Here is a 26,122-nt window from a genome sequence, read left to right on the forward strand (position 1 = left end):
AACTATACTGAACAAAATTATAAACGCAATACTTTTTGTACAAACACAAACTGATTGTACTTGGACTACACCCCACAATTTGTGACTGGCTCCTAGACTTCCTGACTGGCAGACCGCAGTCTGTTAGGATTGGAAATAGGACCTCAGATACTGTAATAAGAAACACTGGCACCCCACAAGGGTGTGTTTTCAGTCCCATCCTCTACACACTGTTTACACATGACTGTGTAGCGTCCTACAAGGACAACATCATACTGAAGTTTGCTGATGACGGCGCAGTGGTAAGGACGGATCACTGGCGGGGATGAAGCGGCCTACGGGAGTCAGGTGGCCAAGCTTGTGACATGGTGTGAAGACAACAATCTTCCCCTCAACACGGACAAGACAAAGGAGATGATAGTGGACTTGAGGAAAAGAGGAGAACTCACCAGCCACTGTATAGTTAATATTACCCATGAAGCCTTATCTCAGTTTCTATCTGTTACTGCTTCTATTGTTTTCATGTAGTTGCACTCAATTTGCACGTTTCTGCACTATTGTTTTTTGCACAAAAGTTAATACTGTACATTTGCATATATAGATATCATATACATAGTCTATATTTCTATTTTCATAGTCTATATTCCTACTACTTCAGCATAGTTTTATTATTATGTTTCTTACATTGTATGTATGTATGTATGTATATATGTGTGTGTGTATAGTAGGGCTGAAACGATTCCTTGAGTAACTCGAGTTACTCGATTACAAAAAATGATCGAGGCCAATTCCTCTGCCTCTGCGCCTCTTTTAATTTATTTTTAAATCTCACGTCAGGTTCTTTCGCAATGATTTTTTATTGTGACACAACGCGTTAACGTCACCCACAAAGTCGAAGGAGACACAAGCGCTGCATCCGAAATCACATACTGCAAGAAGTCAGCAGTGTTTTGAATTGAGGGTGCGTGCAAACGTAATGAGAACGTCGTGGCGTGTGTCCATTGCAAGATAGAGCTGGCATACCCACAACTAGGGCCCTATGAATTCCGCGATGCAGAAAACTCGGAGGGAATCGCAGAATCCAGTCATAAAAACGGAATTTACAGTTTAACGCATTGCACTTACATCAAATCACGATATGGACTAAAATCTGTAAATATTAAGTCGGAACAGTCTATTTAAATATGAATCATACATATTCTGCGTGTCTCTGTTAATGAATGGAGCAGAAGCGCGTCTTCATTCATTAAACAGACTGAAGCTCGCGTGATGCTCGCGGTGATTTCAGCGTCTGCTGTCTCACTAAATAAGGATGTGAACACATGAACAACATCTCCAGAGCTGCTCTGACAGTCACTTCATGAGCATTTGACCGTTTGATTTGAGTAAAACTAGCGTCACATCACATACACAGAACTGTAAAGGTACGTCAACCCATCAAAATAAAAGTCCTGTTTAGTTTAAAGACAAGTATTTGCCAGAGATGTATTACAATTGTTCAGCAGAATGTACTACTACTAAAAAAAAAATCAAACATTATTTTTTTAAGGTTTAATCACACAACATTTCTTCCATGTTTTATTTTTAATAGTAAATCCCCTTTGTTTACCAAAAAGTTTGCTTAATTTTCAATAATTAAAAGATGAATTAAATTAATGTTTTATGTGTTTAATGTTTAATGTGCATCTCAGAGAATGCTATATTTAAAATCCCAACTGAATGGCACTTAAATGCACTTAATTCATCTGTCAACTTTATTGTCATTGTTCACAGTACAAGTACAGACAGAGAAACAATGGGTAATAATTAAATGTTTATTTTTGATGTATGCATTGCATTCTATGCATTTAAAAAAAGAAAAATATTTTTTTTTCTAAAAAATGAAACTTAGTTGTTCATTTTAAGAGACCCAGGAGTCTTATTTTCTCTTGCATAATTAATATTGCACTTTAATTAAGCAAAAACGCATTTTATCCGATTACTCGATTAATTGATGGAATTTTTGGTAGAATACTCGATTACTAAAATATTCGATTGCTACAGCCCTAGTGTATAGTTTGTGTATGTGTGTGTATAGTGTAAAGTCTTGGCATTCATCGTGGACAGCAAAGTAAGAATTTCATTGCTCAGGGAAACTTGTTTTCTTCACTGGGTACATGACAATAAAAGCTTTGAATTGAATTGAATTGAATTTTGTTTTTGCCCGCATTTTTCATGAGCTGATCTCAAAGACCTAAGACTTTTTCTATGTACACAAAAAGCCTATTTCTCTCAAATATTGTTCACGAATCTGTCTAAATCTGTGTTCGAGTACACTTCTTCTTTGAAGAGATAATCCATACACCTTACAGCTGTGGCATATCAAGATGCTGATTACACAGCATGATTATTGCACAGGGGTGCCTCAGGCTGCCCACAATAAAAGGCCACTCTAAAATGTGCAGTTTTACTGTAATGGGGGGGGTCCAAAAACCAGTCTGTATCTGATGTGACCACCATTTGCCTCACACAGTGCAGCACATTTCCTTCGCATATAGTTGATCAGGTTGTTGAATGTGGCCTGTGGAATGTTGGTCCACTTCTCTTGAATCTGTTTCTGTTTATTTCACTTATAAAGTACACATTAATACAACAGCTGCTGCCCAAGGTGCTGTACAAAAAAATGTGGTTATGCGAAGTTTCTGGATATTGGCAGGAACTGGAACACGCTGTTATATACACTGATCGAGAGCATCCCAAACATGCTCAATGGGTGACATGTCCGGTGAGTATGCTGGCCATGCAAGAACTGGGATGTTTTCAGTTTTCAGGAATTGTGTACAGATCCTTGCAACATGGGGCCGTGCATTATCATGTTGCAACATGAGGTGATGGTCGTGGATGAATGTCACAACAATGGGCCTCAGGATCTCGTCACTGTATCTCTGTGCATTCAAAATGACATCAATAAAATTCACCTGTGTTCGTTGTCCATAACATACGCCTGCCCATACCATAACCCCACCGCCACCATGCGCCACTCGATTCACAAAGTTGACATCAGCAAACTGCTCACCCACAGGATGCCATACATGCTGTCTGCCATCTGCCCTATACAGTGAAACCTGGGATTCATCCGTGAAGAGAAAACCTCTCCAAAACACAAGACGCCATCGAATGTGAGCATTTGCCCACTCAAGTCGGTTACAATGACGAACTGCAGTCAGGGCAAGACCCCGATGAGGATGACGAGCATGCAGATATACTTCCCTGAGATGGTTTCTGACAGTTTGTGCAGAAATTCGTTATGCAAATCAGCCAATATTGTCCAATCAGCATCTTGATATGCCACAGCTGTGAAGTGGATTCTATCTTGGCAAAGGAGAAGTGCTTAATAACACAGATTTAGACAGATTTGTAAACAATATTTGAGAGAAATAGGCCTTTTGTGTCCATAGGAAAAGTCTTAGATCTTTGAGTTCAGCTCATGAAAATGGGGGCAAAAACAAAAGTGTTGCATTTATAATTTTGTTCAGCATAATAAATGCATCCGTTTAATGCATTTTTGCTATATAAAAGTATTAATTCCTAAAATATCTTGCTGTCCAAAATCTGAATGGTAATGTGTAGTGTGGATATATATATATATATATTTATATATATATATATATATATATATATATATATATATATATATATATATACATTATTACGGATGTGCTTCAAAGTCATTTTTACTACAATGAGTAGCTAGCTGTTTTTTTTTTTCAGAAATTAAATGTCACTATTTAAGATGATTATTATGAGATGTAGTTCATAAATCAACATGATTAGAAATTAATCTTGAAATACTAGTGACATTCAGTAAAATACTGTAGTTGCAAGTAGCAGTATCGCGATCAGGGTATCTGGGTTATTCATACAGATTTAGTTGGTTTGCTTTCAGATTTCAGACAGATATAAAAAGATTTAGTGACGTATTCTCAAAGTATCAGAACTACAGAGCTGGGACAGATTTAGGGTGTTAGAGAAGACAGAAAGAGCATCTGCCTCAGCCTTGAAGCCTTTTTTTAGAGAAAACTGACAGGCCTGTCAAAGTCCTTCCTCTCATAAGCCGTCCAAAATGTCTAGAGGTGGGCTGTAGATGGGAGATAGGATTTTAATGAGCTGTAAACATTAGGAACCCAAACCTTTGTTTTCCTTGCCTCTGCAGTGGGGGAGTTTGGAGGATATCTCCTTGAGGGTGCTTTGCATCTGTTTGTCTGCTGTTGTGTTGTAAACACCAGAGGTTTCTGCAGCTGGATAGGGAGACACGCATAATTTGCTCCAAATCTGGACTCAAGCCAGTAGGTTTAGCCCACAGCACTCGGCTGCTCTTTAATGAACCTCCCACACTCTTCACAAGACCATGAGACCAATTACCATGTTTATTGCCTATCTGCTTTGCATAATAACCTTGAAGGAGCCAAGCCTGAAATTGTTGAGCATCACCTTAGCCAGCCTCTTTGTGCTCTCTGTGGCCTCATGAGTCTTTGACCGCTGCATGTCAATGAATTTTAAGATGCTGTATCAATGCATATTCAGAACAATCACTTTCAGTGATACTGGAAATGTTATGTTTTATTTGGTAGCGCTGTTTAGCATCAGCTCTGAAAACAGTGGAGAGCACAGACGGCGAACGTGTTTAGGCAATGTGTTCACAGATAAACAACTTTTTATTAGAACATCAATATGGAGATCTGTGTGCGTTGCACAAAGGCATGTCTTCCCAAGCAACAAGGTACTGCAGATAGAACAAGCTTTGTATAGAAACCCCTAAGGGAGATGCAATCTTGTAGGAACATGAAGCATTATTAAAAACACTTGAATTCATTGTCTTTGCATAAGGATGACAAATATTAGAGCCAAACCAAATCATAGGATTCAAATCTAAGGATTTTAGCTTTTGTTTTAATGCTATCTCTATGATATTATGAAAAGAAGACTGTGTATTGACACATTACACAGATCTGTTTTATTCCGATTCACAACTTTTTGATTTGATTTTGATTTGTTTGGATATATATATATAAGCTGCAGTGCATGTAAATTTTTCTTCATGAAAACAATCTCTCATTACTGTGCATTACTTTATTGTTAAATGGTTCATCGATGCACATTTTCCACAAATTTTTTTCCACCTTCTTTAGGGTCTTAACGAAAAGTCTGTAACATAGTTTGCTTAAAATTTTAGTGTAAAAATCACTTTTTTTACAGTCAAAAACAGCTCTTTTCAGAGAAAGCCGTTTTGTAGCATTTTCCTTTAAATGTTAATGAGCTCTGCTAACCCCACCCCCTCTTCTGAGCCACTCTCATTTAATTTCATCGTGAAACTTGCTAATTAGCACATTATTAGGAAAGGCGATTTGCAAAGATTATACTCACTTTTTCTGTTGGTGAAGCTGGACCATGAATGATTTGCGAAAAAAAAAAGACACATTTATGTAGATCGGGGTTGTATTCCCTTCAGAAACAAATACAATCCACTGCGTCTTCTGCGGCTCACATCGGGAGTAATTAATGACTGCTTTGTTCAGTATTACATCCAACAACAGAACACCTTAATCACTTAGGAGACATTCTTGTCTACATCTGCTCTGGTGGTGAAACAATGGTGGACGGATGACAGCTCACTCAGGGCGGGTCTAAGCCTTAGGTAATACGCCAGTCCAGTCTGTGCTAAAACGCTACTGTCAATCAAACTATCGTGATAGGGGCCTGTCTGTGTGATGTCACAGGAATCTTAAATCAGCTTGATTTGAGAAAGTGGTAAAGATTTTAGTAGATAAAAAATAATAATTAGGGTGGTTGTGTACACACACTGCCAACACAAATTTCTGTTCAAATAACTTGTAACAGTGCATGTAGCATCCGGCGACCCCTTTAATTTTTAAGATTAACCAAATTCATGGCTATTTATTTATTTTTAGATATAATGATCAACACTCAAATAAAACTGTGTTCAATCATTTAAATTGCATAAAATCCAGTTTTATGTAAACATTTTTATGATATAATTGTTTCAACATTCTACATTTAAACTCATTTTCACAAATTTTTATTCAAACACAACTACACTACAAGTATTTTCCAAAGTTGCAAATAAAACAATTATTGGTTTACATTTTACAAGAAAGTTCTATTTCAGTCTTATTACTTAAAAATGTAATGTTTAATTCATGTTTATTATTATTTGCAATTTCTTTGTGAATTTACTGCCAATTTCTGAGTAAAGTGTTTGTACACTGATATTTTTTCTAGTATACAATAAATAAGACATCAATAACAAGTAAAAATAGAATGATTATTTAATATAGTGTTCTTATTTATCAAACCTCTCCTCTTTCTAGTTATTTTTTTCTAGTTTACTAATGAACATTGAATGGCATTTCTGAAGTTAAAACCTTTTATTGTTTTTGTGATATTTACTGAATATCACACACAAAGCACAAAGCTCAGTCAGGGGTAGGGATGGGACGGTATGAAAATTTAATATCACGATTATAGTGACTAAAATTATCACGATTATCAATATTATCACGGTTTTGTTGAAACGAGATGAAAGTGTTCAAAAATAGTTGATGCTCACACTGAAAACATTTCAGCAAGTTTTATATTTAATAATCAACAAACAACTAATAAAACAAGCAACTCTATGCACTTAATTTAAAGAAAGATTAAATTCTGTGGCATTTCCTTCCTTACAATGAAAAGTGTAGAAGCATAGAAAAGCATAGAAAAGTCACTGACTTTCGCCATTCCTTCTCGAAAAAAAACAAAAAAAACATTGTGCGCTGCGCTTGCGTCAGACTGTTGCTGGCTGGACATGATTTAATAGTGAGTTATTAAAACCGCGATAATCAAACACGGTTTTAATGATAATTCATTTTTAAACGATATTACTAACCTTCAGCACATTTTATCACGGTTATCAATAAAACCGGTTATCGTCCCATCCCTAGTCAGGGGCGTGTTTAGAGTGTTGGGGGCCCCACGCAAGTGGAAACTAGGGGTCCCCCTTGGTAGAAATTGCAATGGTTTGCGTGATGCCTAAACACTCAACTGAGCTTAGTGTGATTATTGGATGAAAGACATGCTGCAAGTAATGTTTAGTAAGGTTTTGTTCATGCGTCAACAGAAAACATTCAATTCAAGTTTAGTTTATTTGTATAGCGCTTTTTACGATACAAATCATTGCAAAGCAACTTTACAGAAAATTACGTTTCTACAATATTTATTAGTAGCTTAGTAGTGGTGACTGTCAGTTTATAAGCATATGATAGGAATTTCAGAAAAATGAATACAAGACTGAATTAATTCAGAAAACATTTTTTGTCATTTAGAAAATTGATATTGGTTCATCAAAATGAAGATTGATTAAAAATCGATTCATCAGTATTGTTAACTAATGACAATGAAGAAAAGGCTTAATATATGGAATTTCATAGCAGCTTCTGGTGTGTTTCTGCTTGCATAATCCTTGGTAATAGGTTCCTTTCTCTCTTAAGGATTTTCCATTTGCACACCCACAAGCTAGCACAGGGGAGGATGTTTTTCTGCCTGACTGGACAGAACTGCTATTGGTCTCAAGCCCACTACTGTATAACCACAAGGATTCCTTTAATGTTTAATAGACTCCAGCGCTGGGATCCCGCCAGAACTCTTTGATATAGCTGTACATAATGTCAGGTTGCTGCGAAAGTGAAGAATGTTGTGTGGAGAAACCCATGCTGGGATGAACATGCAGTCGTGTGTGAAGGGAAGACATGTTGTAATGGCTGGTTTTAGTTCTAGGACGTTTAAAGTTTTATGAAGAAGCAACACAGTCTGTGCACTCCAAGTGGTTCTTTATTTGGCTCCATTCCATTGTTGTTGAAGCTAAAATGTTTCAAAGGTTTAAACATTATTTCAGTGCTCATCTTCTTTTTCTGACTTTGTTACTTATTCTTTTCATTGATGAAAATCATTCATTGATGGAGAGCAGAACCACTGCTTAAAATGTGCTTTTACTTTGTGAAGAATTTAATGTCTTCATTATGCTCATTATGCTCCTATGCTCATTGAGGCTGCATGTATTTGACTAAAAATACAGTTAATCAGTAATATTGTGAATTTATACAATTTGAAGAAACTTTCTTTTTTAATATAGTTTACATTTATTCCTGTTATGGCTAAGCTAAATTTTCAGCAAGCATTTCTCCAGTATTCATTTTCACATGATCCTTCAGAAATCATTTTAATAGGCTGATTTGGTTTATAAAGAAACATTTCTTCTTGTTATTAATGTTTAAAACCAGTTGTGCTGCATAATATTCAGTGTTGAGTAGAATGTTCAAAATAAAATTTAAATGTATGCATTTAGCAGACGCTTTTATCCAAAGTGATTTACATTGCATTCAGATTAACAATTTTCTCCTAACATGTGTTGCCTGGGATTCTAACCCCAAACCTTGCGCTTGCTAACACAATGCTCTACCACTTGAGCTACAGGAACAATGTAAAAAAATAAAATAATAAAAATAAAATAAAAAGAACAGCATTTATTTGAAATAGAAATCTTTTGGCACATTATAATTGTCTTTACTGTCATCTTTGATCAATTTAATGGTTGTGTTTGTGGTGTAAGTTTTTATGTCATATAAATGCAACTACTCCATGTTTTATTCATATATTTTTTAATATTATGACTTACAAGAGGAGTAATAGAGAATAGCAAAATTAATTACACAAGCATTCAGTTTATTTTTATTATTAAGATTTCTTTAGCTTATCAGTTGTTTAGGTTTTCTGAAAATGCTGCAGATGCTTTTCACATTGTTGCACAGCAGTATCCTTTTGCGATTTAAGTTTTTGATATTGATAGAAATATATTATTTATATAGAGAGATTGCAAAGGAATGCATCCCTGAGGTTAAAACTTGCAGTGCATCTTGTCCTCATCTCTAGCTCTATTTTTTGGAATATTCTCTTCAGAAGATGTAAATAAACTGTGGCAGAAACACAGAAGTACAGAAACTTTGCCATGTACAATGAACAATGTTCATCAATAAAAATACTTGCTGTAATACTGCAGTAATTTTGGGCAGCTTTTTGTTATGCCTTGGGCCTTTTTTTTCCTTTTTTTTTTTCTCGGGCAAGATGGGATTTAAACTGCAACTACTAGAGGCAGTTCTCTCAGAAATAAATATATTTTGTGCCTGTTACTTGTTCCCACATTTCATTTTAGAATTTCTTTCATGTCAGACATATATGTACATATATTAAGTTGGGTATAACGCCTTACACAGTAACTGTGTATTGCAGCATTACTGGTAATGCAGTAATGTAATGCATTACATTTTATATTTGTGTAATTTGATTACAGTTAATATAGTCAATATAATTATGTTACTTGTGTTACAAATGTAGTGTTAAGGGAAAAAATATTATATGCCTTTTAAAATCACGTTTTGCGCGGGGTCGATGGAGGTGCCGGCGCGATCACTTGCATTTTTCCTGATAACAGCGAAAAGAACTTAAAATGCTCCACCATTTTTGATCATACATATGTTATACATAATTTGAATCTGGGAAGGGTCTTCTTTTATTTGTGTACACTCACAGCATCAACAAAATGTTGTGCTTTTGTAAAATAAAGAAAACAAACAGGGTGCGTTTTCGTAAACAAAGAAGCAAGATCCATTTTTAGCATTTCATAAATTTTGTTTTGAAATGTTATCAGAACCTTTTTCAGTTTATTATAGGTTTTTTCTGTCTTTAATGCTCACACAGTTTAGCCAGCATACACATATACCCTACACTCAGCAAGCAATGTTGTATATAAAACACTGTATAGGCACATTTAAAGATATATTTTTCATTGTTAGCAGGTTTATACTAAGAATTTTAAGTTTTAGAAATGGTTTAATTTAAATTAGTCAAGTTGATGTTTTTGTACCTTTGTAATATTTTTCAGTCAATGTTAAATTACACGAACTACAATTTTCACTTGGTAGTGTTTTTTTTTTAGGTTTGATACATTTTCAAAGTAACTTAAAAGTAAATTAATTAGTAATCTAATTACTTTTTACATGCAGTAATCAGTAATGTAATCAAATGACAGTTTTCAAGTAGTAATCAGTAAAATGTAATCTATTACTTTTTTGAGTAACTTACCCAACACTTCTAATGTAATGTAATGTTTGGCTGTACAGCGACTGCACACTAAATATCACATGTGTCTATTAATGTGTGTTTGTAGCGAGCTTTATTGGAACAGAAGCAGAAAAAGAAACGTCAAGAGCCCCTGATGGTGCAGTCTAATCTGGACGGGCGCTCTCGAGTGCGCAGGACCCGGCAGTCGGAAGAACAGGCTCCCCTTGTGGAGAGCTACCTCAGCGGCAACAGCAGCACCATCTATCACGGTACAAAATACAGTTCAAAGCCACATATCAAAAATACATAAATAAATACTCTCTCACAATATTTCAAATAAACATAATGCCACAGAGACTCGAGGGTCACGTTCACTCTTGAGGGCATGAGACGTTATTCCAAGCTGTCATTACGCTGACATGCTAATATCGACCCAAGCTGCTCAAACAGAGTGGCTCACAAAGGCAGATGATTGAAAATGGAAATGCATGTTTGCTTATTATTCAGCAAACATTGCTGCCATTCTTCACACTGCCAGCAGTACTGGCTTGAGTTACTCTATTGATCTCTGTCCCAGACTGCTCAGTGCTAGATAAACTCTTCCTACAATGTCAATGCAGACCAATGCAGTCATCTATATTAAAACATTTTCTAGTGTCAGGGGTCTTTCCTCTGAACTTTGAGAATCCTTTTCTTCATTTTGGCTGACTTGTGAGCAAACATTGTGAGCCATTCATGCTGCATTATCATGCCAGGTTTCTGTTTGCCATTATGGCTACCTTGTTTGTATTATATATCTTGTTATATTAAAGTCCTTTACACCAGTCTTATTTTAGTATTATTTATATAATACTATTGTAGTGTGTAATATTTTGAATTAGCTTATAATTCTAATATATATATATTTATTTTTAATTATCAGTTTTATTTTGGCTTTTGTCATTTTTATGAGAACTTAAACTTTTGTTTTATTTCAGTTATTTGTCAAGGATTATTATTTCACCTTTATTTTATTTATTGGATACTATTTTTAATAGTTTTTGTTTTAGTTAACAGTACCAGCACTGCTGTGCATACTGTAAGCAGTCTTTGAATGCTTATTATGACATGGAGATGAATTTGATTACATTCTGACTGTGTCAGAAATTTAGGGTCTTATTCCTGCAGTGTGACCGATCCTACGACCTCCTTCTAATGAAGAATCAGCAGAGTTTTTTTTAAAGTTCTTTTTACAAGCTGAGGGACATGTTACATTTTTTTTTTTCAGTTTTCATGATGCCACACATTCTATCAATAGAGTTTAACTGGTATTGAAACCAGAACATTCCTGTAAATCATCATTCAGTTGATGATTTGACTTGACAGCTGATGATTTGACACCTGTACTGTGGGACTGTTAGTGCATACTGTATTGTATACTGTATACAGTATTATGAATAATTTACAGTGTTTCCCTCAGTGTTGTGCTGTCTCATCAAAGAGTCTTTGGCGCTCATCCAGCATGAGCTTCAGTGAATTGAAACTGTATGATTATGCTGTGCATATTATTTTCTTCTTTGTACATTTGTGTTTGTCAGCCCTATTGGATGATATGAAGTGGCACCTCATAAGATGCATTTTCACAGAATATTTTGCTGCACAACGCGCCATACAGTAAATGCATTTACACAAAAATCTGAATTGCAGAAGCAATGTAATTGCATAAAAGGATCAATGAAATTCTAAATAAAAATCTGAAATTGATTAAAATGCCATAATTTTGTCACATCCATTTCCATGAAAGCTCAATTACAGGCCTTTCTGTAATTACCAGGTTTGGTCTGATAATTATAAATTATTTGTGTGAATGAGACACAGTGCATAGGAAATGCAAACAGACCTTAAATTTTATAATATAATTTCAAATTTAATGATTTAATGAACTTTCTCACACTTTATAGCTATATTCTTGGAGAAAATGACACCTTCCTTCAGAGTTTGCTTTAACAATACTTTACATGATTGTGTTTTAATTGTGGATTTTATTTCACTTATTAAGCTTCAGTAATTATTAGGCCCTATAATTTAAATGTCCACAACAACGTTTAAGGGTTTCATTGCACATTTATGCAGAAATTGAGGCAGATACAGAGTCTGAACAGAGAAGCTTTTACTCACCTGTGAACTGATGCCTTCAGTCTCTCAAAGCTTAAGTAACAAAACGTAACTTCATTGTTTAACACTGCATCACTCTCTATTTTCAAAAATAGCAAGTCAGTGTCTCTGTAGTTTCTTTCCATAACTAAACCATTGATCACCTTTCTCTCTTTATGTCTTTCAGTGGTAGTGATGTACTGTAGCTATTGACAAGTTTCAAACTGACAGTAATATGCACTTTTATGAGTGCAATCCTCCCAGATCTGTTGCTTGCAGGAAGCACAGCAGTTCACGGCCTTGAAGGACAGTTAAAAGACGCAGACTGTGAGAGGGAATGAATTGTGTCTTAAAGCTTTGATGTCATGGTTGTTCTGACAGCCACTGAATCCCCTTAAATTAAAATTACATCCAGGGGTGTATGGTAGCAGTGGAATACTTTTGTTATTTTTCTTATTATTCCTTTTTGTGCTTGCAGCTGTCTTCTGTGTGTAAGCTTTGTTTATGCTTTGTGTCTTTGTTAACTCTCTTTCTTCTCCTCATATACTTTAACACATTTCTTTACCCCCCCCCCCTTTTGTATTCTCTTGCACTTCTTCTCTGCTCCTGCTGGCTCATCCTGCACCTCCTCGTTTAGTACAAGAAGCCGAACAGGAAGAAGTTAAAGCCATAGCAGAGGTTCAGGCCCCTCGCTCGGTTAAAAAAACCAAACCGCCTACCTCCACTCCTCAGACTGGCAGTGCCAAGAAGGAGAAAAAGGGCAAGCACAAAGGTCAGCTGAGCAGCCTGTTAACCATCAGGCCCAGCATGTGCATGAAAAACTGTGTGTGTGTGTTTATCTGTATGTGTAAAGGACATTTGTGCCATCCAGTGATTAAGTTTGTATCATTATTAGCGTTACAAAGATTGAGGATGTTCATATGCATCACAACAACATGCAAAAACACAAAAAAAATTGTGTTTGTTCCTTTATGAATGTACACTACTGTCCAAAAGTTCAGGATCAGTAATATTGATTTATTTATTTAAGTTTTTATTATTATTATTATTATTATTATTTAGCAAGAACATTAATTTGATCAAAAGTGACAGTAAATACTACAGTGTTACAAATATATATATATATATTTCATATAAATGCTGTTCTTTTGAACTTTGTTTATCAAAGAATCATAAAAAGTCATGTTTTCATGATTTCAACGAAAATATTAAGCAGCATTATTAATATTAATTATTATTGATTTCATGAAATTACATTGAAATGTTTCCTGAGCACCAAATTAGTATATTCAAATACTTTCTGTGACACTGAAGACTGGAATAATCTCTACTGAAAATTAAGCATTGCACTTACAGGAATAAATTGCATGTTAAAATATAATAAAATAGTAAAACCATATTTTAAATTGTAACAATTTTTTTAAGTAGAATTTTTACTCTATTTTTGATCAAATAGGGAAAATATTGATTTGATCCCCTGTTGATTTTGTAAGTTTGCCATTTCTCTTACAAAGAAAGTAATGGTCTGTAATTTTTATGGTAGCTTTATTTTAACGGATTTATTTATAGAACAGAATATCAACCAAAAAAATCCAGGAAAAACACATTATATGAAGGTTAGAATTTGATTTGCATTTTAGTAAGTGAAATAAGTTATGCATCTATGTGGAACACAGATTAGTCCTGCCACTTTAAGAAGTTACTACTTATCTCAGCTCGTTAGGTGTACAAGACATCTGTCCACACAATCTGTATCTTCCATTCCAACCTCTCCCACCACCATGGGTAAGACCAGAGAGCTGTCAAAGGATGTCAGAAACAAGATTGTAGAGCTGCACAAGGCTGGAATCAGCTACAAGACAATCAGCAAGAAGCTTGGTGAGACGGAGACAACTGTTGGTGTGATTATTTGGAAATAATTTGGAAATGGAAGAAATACAAAAGAACCATCAATCGGCCTCTGTCTTGAGCTCCGTGAATGATCTACAGCCCCAAACTACACGAGAGGAGCTTGTTATTGATGCAAATCAATTTCTAACCTTTATAGGAAGGTTTTTCTGGATTTTTATTTTTGTTGGTATTCTGTCTCTATACGTTAAAATAAATGTACCATGAAAATGACAGACCCTTAATTTCTTTGTAAGTGGGCAAACTTACAAAATCAGCAGGGGATCAAATAAATATTTTCTCCACTGTAAATGCATCCTTGTTGACCATAAGAGACTTCTTTCAAAGTATTTAAACTGTAGTGTTTTTTTTCTGGAGTTTTCACATTGATTTCAAAACTGCCTTGTTGCCATGCACATAAAGTATATGTGTCCATGCCATGCAAGACAGCAATGTCAGTTAGCATTTTTTATATTTTTTTTACATTGCTTAATTGTTGATTGTTGATTTTTGGAAAATTTCTCTCTCTCTCTCTCTCTCTCTCTCTCTCTCTCTCTCTCTCTCCCTCTCTCCCTCTCTCTGTCTCGCTCTCTCTTTCCCCATACAATGAAAGTCAATGGAGTCCAATGCTGTTTGGATCCAATTCAATTTTAAAATATTTATTTATTACCTTTATTTAACAAGGAAAAGACTCACTGAGATTAAAATCTCTTTTACAGGAGTGTTGTGGCCAAGATAGGCAGCCAAGTTTGTGTAAACAAATAAACAACAAACTCACAACATACAATACCTAAACCGACATAAAACATACTGTATAACCAATTAAAACAATCACACACCACTCTCTAGATTATAAAGTAAAAATAAGTCTCCTTTTGGAGAAGATTCCAATCTTAAGTGGTGGCATATTTAAAGGAAGTTTTACCAAGCTCAGTTTTGACAAGGGTCACACAAAGATTATAATTTGATTGAGAATGTAATGAATAATTGTCAGACAAAATCTTTTGAATAAAACAGCAGAGATAAAATGGCAAACAACTCAATGTGGCTTAAAATAATGTGTTGGAAAGTTAACAATCAGTTATAAATCTCAAAGCACCACGGCACAAAGCATCCAAGGAGGCATGAAGATAAGAGGGAGCATGCTGATACACTTTGTCCCCACAATTGAAAAATGGTAAAAAAAAAACGGACACTAATTTCAGTTACACTTTCTATAAAGCCTGTATTTATAATACATTATAACGGTATTCTTAAGGCATTATAATGAATGCATAATGCAATATAAATAAAAACCTTATATGTTGAATCATCTCATGAATATTCATAAGAACAGTTGTAATATATTATAATGTTTACTTATTTGTGGTTATAGCTTTTAAGAGTATGATGATGTACAGCACAATGAACATGTTGCATCGACTTTTACAATGGATTATATTTCTCATAGTTATAATGTATTATAAGTCTCGTATCTTGCCATTTTTCTTATGTTACTTAAAGCAGTCAAAGACCACTTATAAGTAGTAATAATAATAACAATACTCTCAAACAGCCATAAGATCAGATATCAGATCAGATGAATGTGTATGTAATATGACACGTTTGCTTTGAACTATTTTTATTGTAATATCGGTTTGATTATTTTGATGGTACCCTTTAGACAGCTGTTGATAAGTAACTCTGCAACTACATATCAACTACCGGTCATTAGAGTATTAGTATGTCTGCTACTGTAAATATATGCTAATACTTTATTTTGATAGTCAACAAACAGATAAACTGAATTTAAGTTTCTTTGCAAGTACATCAACTTATTCTGCTACACTAGATTTGACCATTCGAGCATACTAATACTTTAATGAGAGTTGGCATGTAGTTGCAAAGTTGCTTATAGTCGATTGATTAAGGGACCATCAAAAAAATGTATAAATGTAACCATATAAAACATTGCATTTTTTCAGTTGTAGTATTACGCTCACATCAATTAATTAACATTAGCTCCACAGGAAACACTAAAATAATACTCAACATCTAACCACTCACAAGCTGTAGCAAGATACTGCGCAGATCTTAAATAAACAATGTCAAGATATGGTACAGCCCATTATACTATAAATTAAGTAGATTTAATATGGTGTTTATTGTGTTTTATAAATAATCATACTCTTAAACCACAAATACGTTAGTATTATGATGTATTATATTTTTTTTATGATATATTATACATTTTTTTATTTTTTTATAATGCATTATAATGCCTTAAGAATACCCTTATAATGTATTATAAATACAGGCTTCATAGAAAGTGTTACCCTAATTTCTTCCTCCCACTGAATGAAAAGCACAACTTATTTCTACAATAAAACCTTGTAATGTAACTTAATGTAATGTGTTATCAATAATAATACCCAGGTATATTTACTCTGACATCGAATTAACTTGGCTCCCCTGAGAAGTCTAGAGTTCCCATTCAGTCGGTCACTCTCGACGCCACGTCAGTGACCAACGAATAAGGGATATCGCTTCGATAGACCAATCTACTTCGAGGGTAAACTAAACGAGCCAATGCACATTGGCATGCAATTATTGCATCCAGCTGCCACTGATCACTGCGTGAGTATAAGAAGGCAGCAGGTGCAATGCATTCCAGCTTTTCGCTTCGGAGCCGAGCGTTAATATCGCTCTGCTCAACTCTGTCTGCTGTGCACTACGAGTTCAGCACGCTCTCGGAAGCTTCGTGTGTTGGCGAGACGGCGCTTCAGCGGCGGTCGTTCCTGTGTCGAGTGGATTGCGTTTCATCCGTGCGTTTCTGGGTGCGGTCGTTACCTGGCAACGGGTGATGGTCACGATCGCTGCCTCACGTGTCTGGGTGTCGAGCACGCTGAGGTGGCTTTTGTGGATGAGTCATGTTCTCACTGCGGGAATATGACCATCTCGGAGCTGCGAACCAGGCTCCTCTACCTTCATGGGGGCAGAGTCCCGTTGCCGCGATCTGGGGCTCGTTCTGTGCACGCCTCACAGAGGAACGTGCGCGGTCGGTGCTAGCCTGCTTGAATACTTTCAAGTGCAGGACAGCGGTCCCACTGAAACTCTTTCAGAGGCTCCTGGGGCATACAGCGGCACTTACATCGCTCGGCCTATTACATATGAGACCGCTCCAGCACTGGCTTTATGGCCGAGTCCCGAGGTGGGCGTGGAAGCATGGCACTCACCGGTTCCATGTTACACTGGCCTGTTGCCAAACCCTCACTCCGTGGTCAGATCTTGCATTTCTCTGGGCAGGGGTGCCCCTGGAGCAGATCTCCAGGCATGCTGTGGTTTACACGGATGCCTCCACCACCGACTGGGGGGCCACGTACCACGGGCATGCAGTCTCAGGGGTTTGGACGGGCCCGCAGCTGCAGTGGAACATCAATTGCCTAGAGTTGTTAGCAGCGCACCTTGCCTTGAACCGTCTCAAAGGTCTCTTACGAGGCAAGCATGTGCTGGTCCGAATGGAAAACACTGCGACTGTTGCGTACATCAACCGACAAGGTGGTCTGCACTCTCGTCGCATGTCGCAACTTGCCCGCCACCTCCTCCTTTGGAGTCAGAAGGTTCTGAGGTCACTTCGTGCCGTTCACATTCCAGGCCTGCTCAGTCGTACAGCCGACGAGCTGTCTCGAGCAATGCTCCCGGGAGAATGGCGACTCCATCCCCTGATGGTCCAGCTGATTTGGAGGCGGTTCAGAGCCGCTCAGGTAGACCTGTTTGCTTCTCCAGAGACCTCTCACTGCCAGTTGTTCTACTCCCTGACCGAGGGAACTCTCGGCATGGACGTACTGGCACACAGCTGGCTGCGGGACCTACGCAAGTATGCGTTTCCCCCAGTGAGACACTGTGCAAAGTCCGGGAGGACAAGGAGCAAGTCTTGCTAGTAGCGCCGTATTGGCCCACGCGGACCTGGTTCCCCGAACTAGTGCTCCTTGCGACAGTCCCTCCTTGGCCAATTCCTCTGACGAAGGATCTACTGACTCAGAGATGGGACACCATTTGGCACCCGCGTCCAGACCTTTGGAAACTCCATATCTGGTCCCTGGACGGGAAGCGGAGGTTATAGGTGACCTACCCCAAGAGGTAGCAAACACCATCACTTCGGCAAGAGCACCGTCTATGAGACACGCTTACGCCTTGAAGTGGAACCTGTTTGTCGAGTGGTGTTCTTCTCGCCGAGAAGACCCCCGAAGATGTCCGATTGCGGTCGTGCTGTCCTTTCTGCAGCAAAGGCTGGAGCGAAGGCTGTCTCCCTCCACCCTCAAAGTCCAGGTTGGAGCATGCTTTTTCGGTCGACGATTCGTGCCTAGAGTTCAGGCTGGCTGACTCCCAGGTAGAGGTCTTCACAGTGCAACCGAGACCCATCGACCCAGGACCCGTACAGGTTCGTGTGTATATTTTAAATGATCAGCCGGGTCCGGGTCGGGTCCGAATCTATTACCTCGGGTCCCGGGTCTGTTTAACATTGTGTGTAATACCTGTGCGATCGGAGTCATCGGACTCGGAGAACACCCGGCCGTGATCAAAGACTGCTTGTGTTTTTTGTAACTTGCAACTTGTAAAATTAGGAAAAGAAAAGAGTGAGCCAAAAAAAAAGATCTCTCTCTCTCTCTCTCTCCCTCTGCTTTTAGAAGCAGAGCGCGCAGACTCAGAGTTAATACAAGTGCACGCACGGTATTAATGCTTGCAGACTTCAACCGCCAAACCGCGTTTTACATTTTCTCCTATTTTTATATTATTATAAGTGAACCGTTTAATCTTAAAGTTTTAGTGGTCAGATTCAGACTCGATGCAGAGCAGAGAGCACAGAGATCAGATGATAGCAAATAAATAACGTCAGGGGCCATGGCATTGCATTATAGTTCAAAAGGCAAACAGTCGAAGTTATTATGCGAATTAACTCGAGTCAGAATGTACATGTGCACAGTAGCATTTGTCATCCGTCACCGTGACATCAAGCGGACTTTTGAAGCTGAAATAATTAGTGGATTCAGCTTGGACTTGGAATAACGAGAGGAATAACATGAATAACTTTCTTGTCTGAGGATTGTAATGCATCACAGGCAGTCAGGTACAAGGAAGAGAGACTACGGCTCTTTAAATTAGGTAAGAAAAAAAGCTGTATTTTTCGCAACAGGTTAAATGACTTGTAATAGCAATTTATGGTGGAATATGTGACAGGCGGGTCAAGTCGGGTCTGTGTCTTCCCGGCGGGTTCGGGTCCAGATTTCAAATACGGGTCCGGGTCGGTTCCGGGTAGGCATTTCTCTGATCTACACGGGTCCGGGTCCAGCTTTTGAAATATTAGACGGGTCTGGGTCGGTTCGGTGTAGCACATTACGGGTCTCTTTCGGGTTCGGGCACAAATTTTTGTGACTCCCTTTACAACCTCCAGAGGATCTGACTAAACACTTTCCATCTGCACACATTGGGTTCTACATCGGGAGCTTAGATGAGGGTCTATAGTTATCCATTAAAGAAGCATCAACCCCTTTTGACAGGGGAACTACAAATACTGATTCCCAGATCTTAGGGATTGTATTAGTTAATGAAAAATTTAACAGATTTGTCAGCGAAAGATAAATAAAATCAGCCGCTAGTTTTAAAAACAACGGAGAAACATGATCTGGACTAGAGCTGAAACAACGAATCGATTTAATCGATTATTAAAATAGTTGTCAACTAATTTAGTCATCGATTCGTTGCTAAATAACTTTTATATGCCGTAAGCGGCTCATTTCGTGCATATTTCAAATCTGCGGTGACCAAAGTGTGGCAGTAATGAGCCACCGGAGGTTTTACTCAGCCAGTACAACAGGAGAAGTAGCGAATAGCCAATAGCTGGCCTTGTTTTATGTCACGTGCTTCCCGAACAGCGTCTCTGCAGCCATAGACATCATATGATGTCTATGTCTGCAGCATTCAGCGTGATGTGGGAGTACTTTACATTGAGCCTTTAAAAAAAGAAGAGTAACCTGCACTACTGCACTGTTTAAGGGGACGTTCACATATCGCGTCTTTTGCGCGCTCAAGTTCGTTATTTCCAACACCGCACCGCATCGAGTTAAAAAGATCTCAACTTTTCAGAATGCAGCAACCGCACCGCGGGTCATGTGACAAGAACTAACCAATCAGCTTCATCCTTTCCCGTAACAACGTTAAAAGCTCAGTCAAGATGAAAGGAACAGCTGATCATAGTTGTATATGGATTTCCATTTTGAAATAAATTTAGTAGCAGAGCAACTGCAAGCGATTTTTTGAGCTGCAAATCCATTTATCCTTTGCTGAAATTTCCACGTCTTCAAGGAGAGAGCACGTCATGGTTGCTTAGCAAAGGCAGACGCCTCAGGGGCGCTTCTGCACGAGCGCTTTGGAAAGAAGGAGAAAGCGGTGCGCCTAGCGTTTTCCACGCATTTTTAGGCGCGATTTGTGAACGGCCCCTAAGACTTTCATTTGTGCAGATTCTCCAGTACAATGTTGTTTGCAAATGTTTAGTCATAAAAGCTGATAACATTGCTTTTTAACAGTTAACATTTAAAGCTTTACAAACATGTTCTGTGATCAGTTTGTCGTTTAACAGTTCAAAATTCAGTCGTGCAGCCTAATTATGACTGAATGAGAGAGGTAAATGTAGATATTTGAAATGCACTTTTTTTCTAAGTATTATTCACTGCTCTTTTTCACACAGCAGGTTTTTTGTGTGTGTCCTATTTTTTTTTCTGGACAACCTTCTGATGGATTTTACTTTAAATTGTGAGTTCCATTCAGGTTTCATGCCATTGGCACTTTTTTTGAAGGATTGTTTACAATTTCACAGCAAAAGCTATAAAGCTTTTTCCCAGTAAATAATAAAATACAATGTACTGCAACTTTATTCTGTTTTATCCTTATTCTTCGTGAAAATATGTTCGGAAAGATTCCTTAATAAGCTTTGTTCAGGATGTTAAACTACTTTAGGAGGTCTAAGGACTGCCATGGTGAAAACATTATTTGAAATCTTGTGAAATTTGCTAGAGTATGGGTCAGTGTTCTGATTGCAGAAGAGTTCGACAAAGGATTACTAACACAATAAAACAACTCCAGGTATATTTTTGATGAGGATATGACAGTGCAAAATGGTTAAAATCTCTTAAATCTATGCTGAATGATAAAGGCCATTTATTAATAATTTACTTGGGGGAAAAATGGAAAAAACTAAAATATAAGTACATAAACCGATTAATCGATTAATCGTAAAAATAATCGACAGATTAATCGATTATCAAAATAATCGTTAGTTGCAGCCCTAATCTGGACCTTGCGATTTATTCACATACAATTATTTTAAAGCAGAACGATGATTGGAGATAGTAATTTGTTGAAAATCAAACTCTCTTGTCCATTGATTATGTTCAGCTTTAACAAATTCTGTTCAAATTTCTATAATTATTTGCTTAAAAAAACAACAACCCTGATGCAATAAAATGACTACTAAAACTATCAAGCATTTGCTTTTTATCTAAGGGTTTGGTAGAATCTGTCATTATAGAAGGGGGAAGCTCTGTGATTGTTTTGTTACTAGTTTGAAACTTATTATTCCTCTATGTATGTTCTTTTGTGTTCATCAGAAGAAAAAAAGTCATACAGGTTTAGAACATAGTTAATTTGCTTGCAAATTGGAAAAAAGTTAACCAATAAAAAGCACATAGTTCCAGTCAAACATCAGCTATTGTAATCTGCCATCTCTCACGTGGTGTGTTTGTTTTAATTTCCACAGCTATAAACAATCTTATCATGTCTTCCTGTTCTCTGTACTGTTTTTGTGTTTAATTTCCCCTCATCTAAATCCATTTCCCTTTGAGAGTGTGTTGAGGATTTTCACTGCTTTCTCTGTCAATGACAGCGTGGCACATGGCATTAATGATCGCACCCCTGGAGAGGAATCAAACTGCTGTTCTACTGCCAATATTTTTTCAAGAAAAAAACAAAATCCCTTCTAATACTCCTTATAAGAGCAGCCACTGTCTGCCTGCCAAGAGCAGTGCTGAGATGACCTACTGCAGCCTTCATCAATACAAGACACAAACTTTCATGAAATAGACAAATAGGCGCAGGGGCTCAATCCATCAAGCGGTGATGCTTTTAGCTCAACTTCAGCACCAGTATGACACACAAGGGAGAATTTGGATTTTCATATGCTGAAGGTGTTGCTTTACAGTACAATAATAAAGTGCTGCAGGGATGGCATACTTTCGTAGACCAACCCAGAAACCTGGAATTAGCCATTGTCAAAAAGCCAATAGGATTTTCCATTTCCTTTTGATCACTGCGTAAAATAATCTTTGACCGAAAAAAGTTTATAATTCTTAAACATTTTGTTTATCAAGATAATCTCCACAAATGACCACAACTTTTATGAATTTTGAAGTCTACATACAATGACCAGAAGTCAATGTTCAGCATCACCCACTATGATTCTCTTTCAGTATTTATTTAAAATCTACAAGTTTGATTTAGAATGGCTCACAAGACCTTGAATATACTGTAAACACAATGAGTCTGTGCATTTAAAAGCAAACTAGTTATTATTAGATTTTATAAGTACGTAGTTCTAAGTAAGATCTAAGCAAGTAGTTTTCCTGTTCTGGATGATCACATTAATGTCTCCACCAACCTCTGTAGTCCCAATTATCCACTTGTTTGCAACCTCCTTTCTCAAGACAAGTAAATACTTAAAAAAAAATCACTGGTGGTGTTATCTTGAATAAAATGTGTAAAGCAAGTGTTAGCCTCAGACCTTATTCCAGGCATTTAACTAAAAACCCATGTATTAACTTCAGGACAATGGAACTGGAAGTTCAAAGATTAAAATTTATTTCTGGGTTCTAGGACTCTATTTTGTGAGAAGTGAACCTACTGTAAGCACTTCCTGTAAACATAACATTTTTGGTAGTTTTAACTTTACCAATCTAGGTTTGAAGACCGCTTTCTTTAGTTTTACAAAGTAGATTTGACATACACAACATTTATCTGGAAACGGGTATTGATGTGGTTAGAAAGAAGAAAAAGACTGCAAAAAACTGAAAGGAATTGAGCCAGATATGCTTTAAAAATATAATAATAAAAAAAGGTTGTCTGAACAGAGCTATTTAGTCACCTGTTGCTCTTTTATTATGGTGCTGCTAGTCGTCTTCTGAGAAAATCATCTCCCCCACAATCGTGTAGCAGCCCTTGACACAGGTCATGGTGCTTTATTTGCAGAATAACCTGCACAAACAGATCTATGACTCACAAATGATGATTTCAAATCATAGATTTGTTTCTCGACCCAAAGCTGTGAAAGAATAAGCTGATGCTAGCATCTTGTTCATTTTATTCTTGATTAATCAATATTGTCTGTCTCCCTGGCTTTTTCTCTGATCATTACTTACCTTGTTAGGGAGGCCCAGCGTTTAAATGCAATACTGATTATTCTGCAATCACAAGCACTAATGCCTCTCAGACATCTAGTCAGAGCTTATTCTCTGACATTGTTCAGCAGACGAATCCCTGGAGGGGGAAAGAAGGGTCTCAGTAGCTATAATGACTTGATATGGCCTGGTTGGATGCATGGTAAGATGGTAGCTATAATCTGGACGGTTGCATGTAGCTGTGCTTGACTGGGACAACATGTTCTTTCACTAATAGTGACTATTGGGTGAAATATAGAATCCAGGCTGACATAAGAGCATCTATTAATAGACAATTCTTGAAACCCCAATGGCACTTAAAAGCATCAGCACATGAAAAGCTAATTGAGAAGGTTATATATTGCATACACTACCAGCCAAAAGTTTGGAATAATTAAGATTTTTTTTGTGTGTTATTAAAATAAGTCTCTTACGCTTACCAAGGCTGTCTTTGATCAAAATAAATAATAATATTGTTATATTGTAATGGTAATATTAATAATTTATATCAATAGCAATAATTTGAAATATTTTTACAATTAAAAAATATTCAATTTGAATATATTTTAAAGTGTAATTTATTACTGTGGTAGCAAAGCTGATTCATCAACAGCCATTATTCCACTCTTTAGTGTCACATGATACTTTAAAATTCCTTCTAATATGTTGATTTCTTTAAAAAAAAAAGGGAAAAGAAATAAATAGTTTTATTCCGATCAAATGAATCAAAATTGACAGTAAAGACCAAAGATTTATATTTCAAATTAATGCTCTTCTTTTAATCGTGCTATTTATTAAAGAATCCTGAAAAAATGTGTTTCATTTCCACGAAAATATTAAGCAGCTAAAGCTGTGTTCAACATTGATAATAACTTAGCAAATCATCAAAAAAATCAGCATATTAGAATGATTTCTGAAAGACTGGACTAATGACTTGTCATCACAGGAATAAAATTATTTTTAAAATATTTACACTATATTACTGTTTTTAAAGCCTTGATGAGCATAAGAAACTTTTAAAAAGCATTTTAAAAAATCTAAATAATCCGGTAGTGTTTGTGTGACAAAGGACCATCAATTAGACTCTAATACTGCAGAGGAAGTCATTCACGCATTATGATTTAAATGTCTGTCTCCATATTTCCATGAATGCCATCATTTGTGTGATACCAAAGTTGATACAGGTTGGTTGATATAGTGGAGTTAACAGTGTTACTGTGTTGTGGTGGTACCACAGGAATTGATGGGCCCGCTGCCTTCCAGGATGAGGGTCAGGAGCTGGGCAACCAGATTCAGATCCTGACAGTGGGCCACTCACCTGCCCTGGAGAGTGAGGCAGAGGGCCAGGGTGAGGCAGTGGGCAACACACAGTCACAGGGCAAACAGGACCTACGGGTCACCATGCTGAAGAAAGGTACACCAGCGATAGTCCTCAGGGTAATGCAAACAAGAGCGGAGAGAGAGACAGATGGCGAGAACGCTACCATTTTGATGATTGAGACATGTAGATTTGTAGATTGTTCTTCAGTATCACCGATCTTCTAACATGCAACACAACGTCATGTTCCTATAATAACATCATCTGGTGACAAACACTTTGAGATCTTCTTACATGCTATATCACTTAGATTCAGTGTCTGCCTCTCTCTCCTCCTTCTGTGACATATTTGGATTAAATCATGTCTTTACTGTCTGCATGAATTATTATTAAAACCGGTATGATTGGATCTGGACTATGGACAATAATTTTGTCTTAATATAATTTTCCCTTTTTCTGCTAATTTATAGAACTGACTAGGAGTGGTGTTTTTTTTTTTATCCTAATGTACTCCGTTTGTTTTGTGTCTAATGCTCTTTTGGCATCAGAGTGCAGTTATTTGCACTGCATAATGCCTCCATGTTTGCTTAATGCCTGCTGCTGTTCTCTCCTCATTTTCTGCTTTTGACACACTATTTGATTAGCTCCTCAATATTTTTTCTTGTTCAAAGGAATCTCCAGTAGCATGAACTTTGATGAAGAAGAGGATGAAGATGATTTGGTCAGCTCAAGTTCATCTCAGCTCAACAGCAACACAAGACCTGGATCTGCCACCAGCAAAAAGTCCAGCAAGGTAGACTGTTAATAATGGTTACCATAATTACCTTTTCATTACTAAGAGGAGACTGAAGATAAATATTTAATATCCCAATCAAAAGTTTGGTGTCATAATTTTTTTTTTTTTTTTGAAGAAATTCAAAGGCATTGAATACTGGAGTAATAGCTGCTGAAAATTCTGCTTTACCATCACAGGAATAAATTACATTTAAAATGCATTAAAAAAAGAAAACAATTATATTTAATTGTAATGAGTTTTCACAATTTTATTGATTTGGTCAAATAAATAAAAAGCCTTGATCTTTTGAATATAGTGTATTTTGTCTTTTTTTTGTTGGGGGGGGGGGTGGTTTTTGCACTTCAAAGTATGCATTATATAAAAATAGTAGTAAATAGTAAAAAAAAAAAAAAA

At 36.9% G+C, this 26,122-nt stretch overlaps 1 protein-coding gene across 2 annotated transcripts in view; it reads left to right on the top strand.

Annotated features, from left to right (window-relative positions):
• LOC132104520 (tubby protein homolog) overlaps positions 1 to 26,122 on the top strand; it is an 82,072-nt gene that overhangs the window by 50,178 nt on the left and 5,772 nt on the right. For both annotated transcript variants that reach the window (XM_059510060.1, XM_059510069.1), the window contains exons 3-6: positions 10,238 to 10,400; positions 12,902 to 13,036; positions 24,853 to 25,029; positions 25,605 to 25,726. In XM_059510060.1, coding sequence (XP_059366043.1) covers positions 10,238 to 10,400; positions 12,902 to 13,036; positions 24,853 to 25,029; positions 25,605 to 25,726 — 597 coding nt within the window. The remainder of the gene's footprint in view (positions 1 to 10,237; positions 10,401 to 12,901; positions 13,037 to 24,852; positions 25,030 to 25,604; positions 25,727 to 26,122) is intronic.

This window comes from Carassius carassius, chromosome 2, assembly GCF_963082965.1.
Source record: "Carassius carassius chromosome 2, fCarCar2.1, whole genome shotgun sequence".
NCBI classification, from domain to species: Eukaryota; Metazoa; Chordata; class Actinopteri; order Cypriniformes; family Cyprinidae; genus Carassius; species Carassius carassius.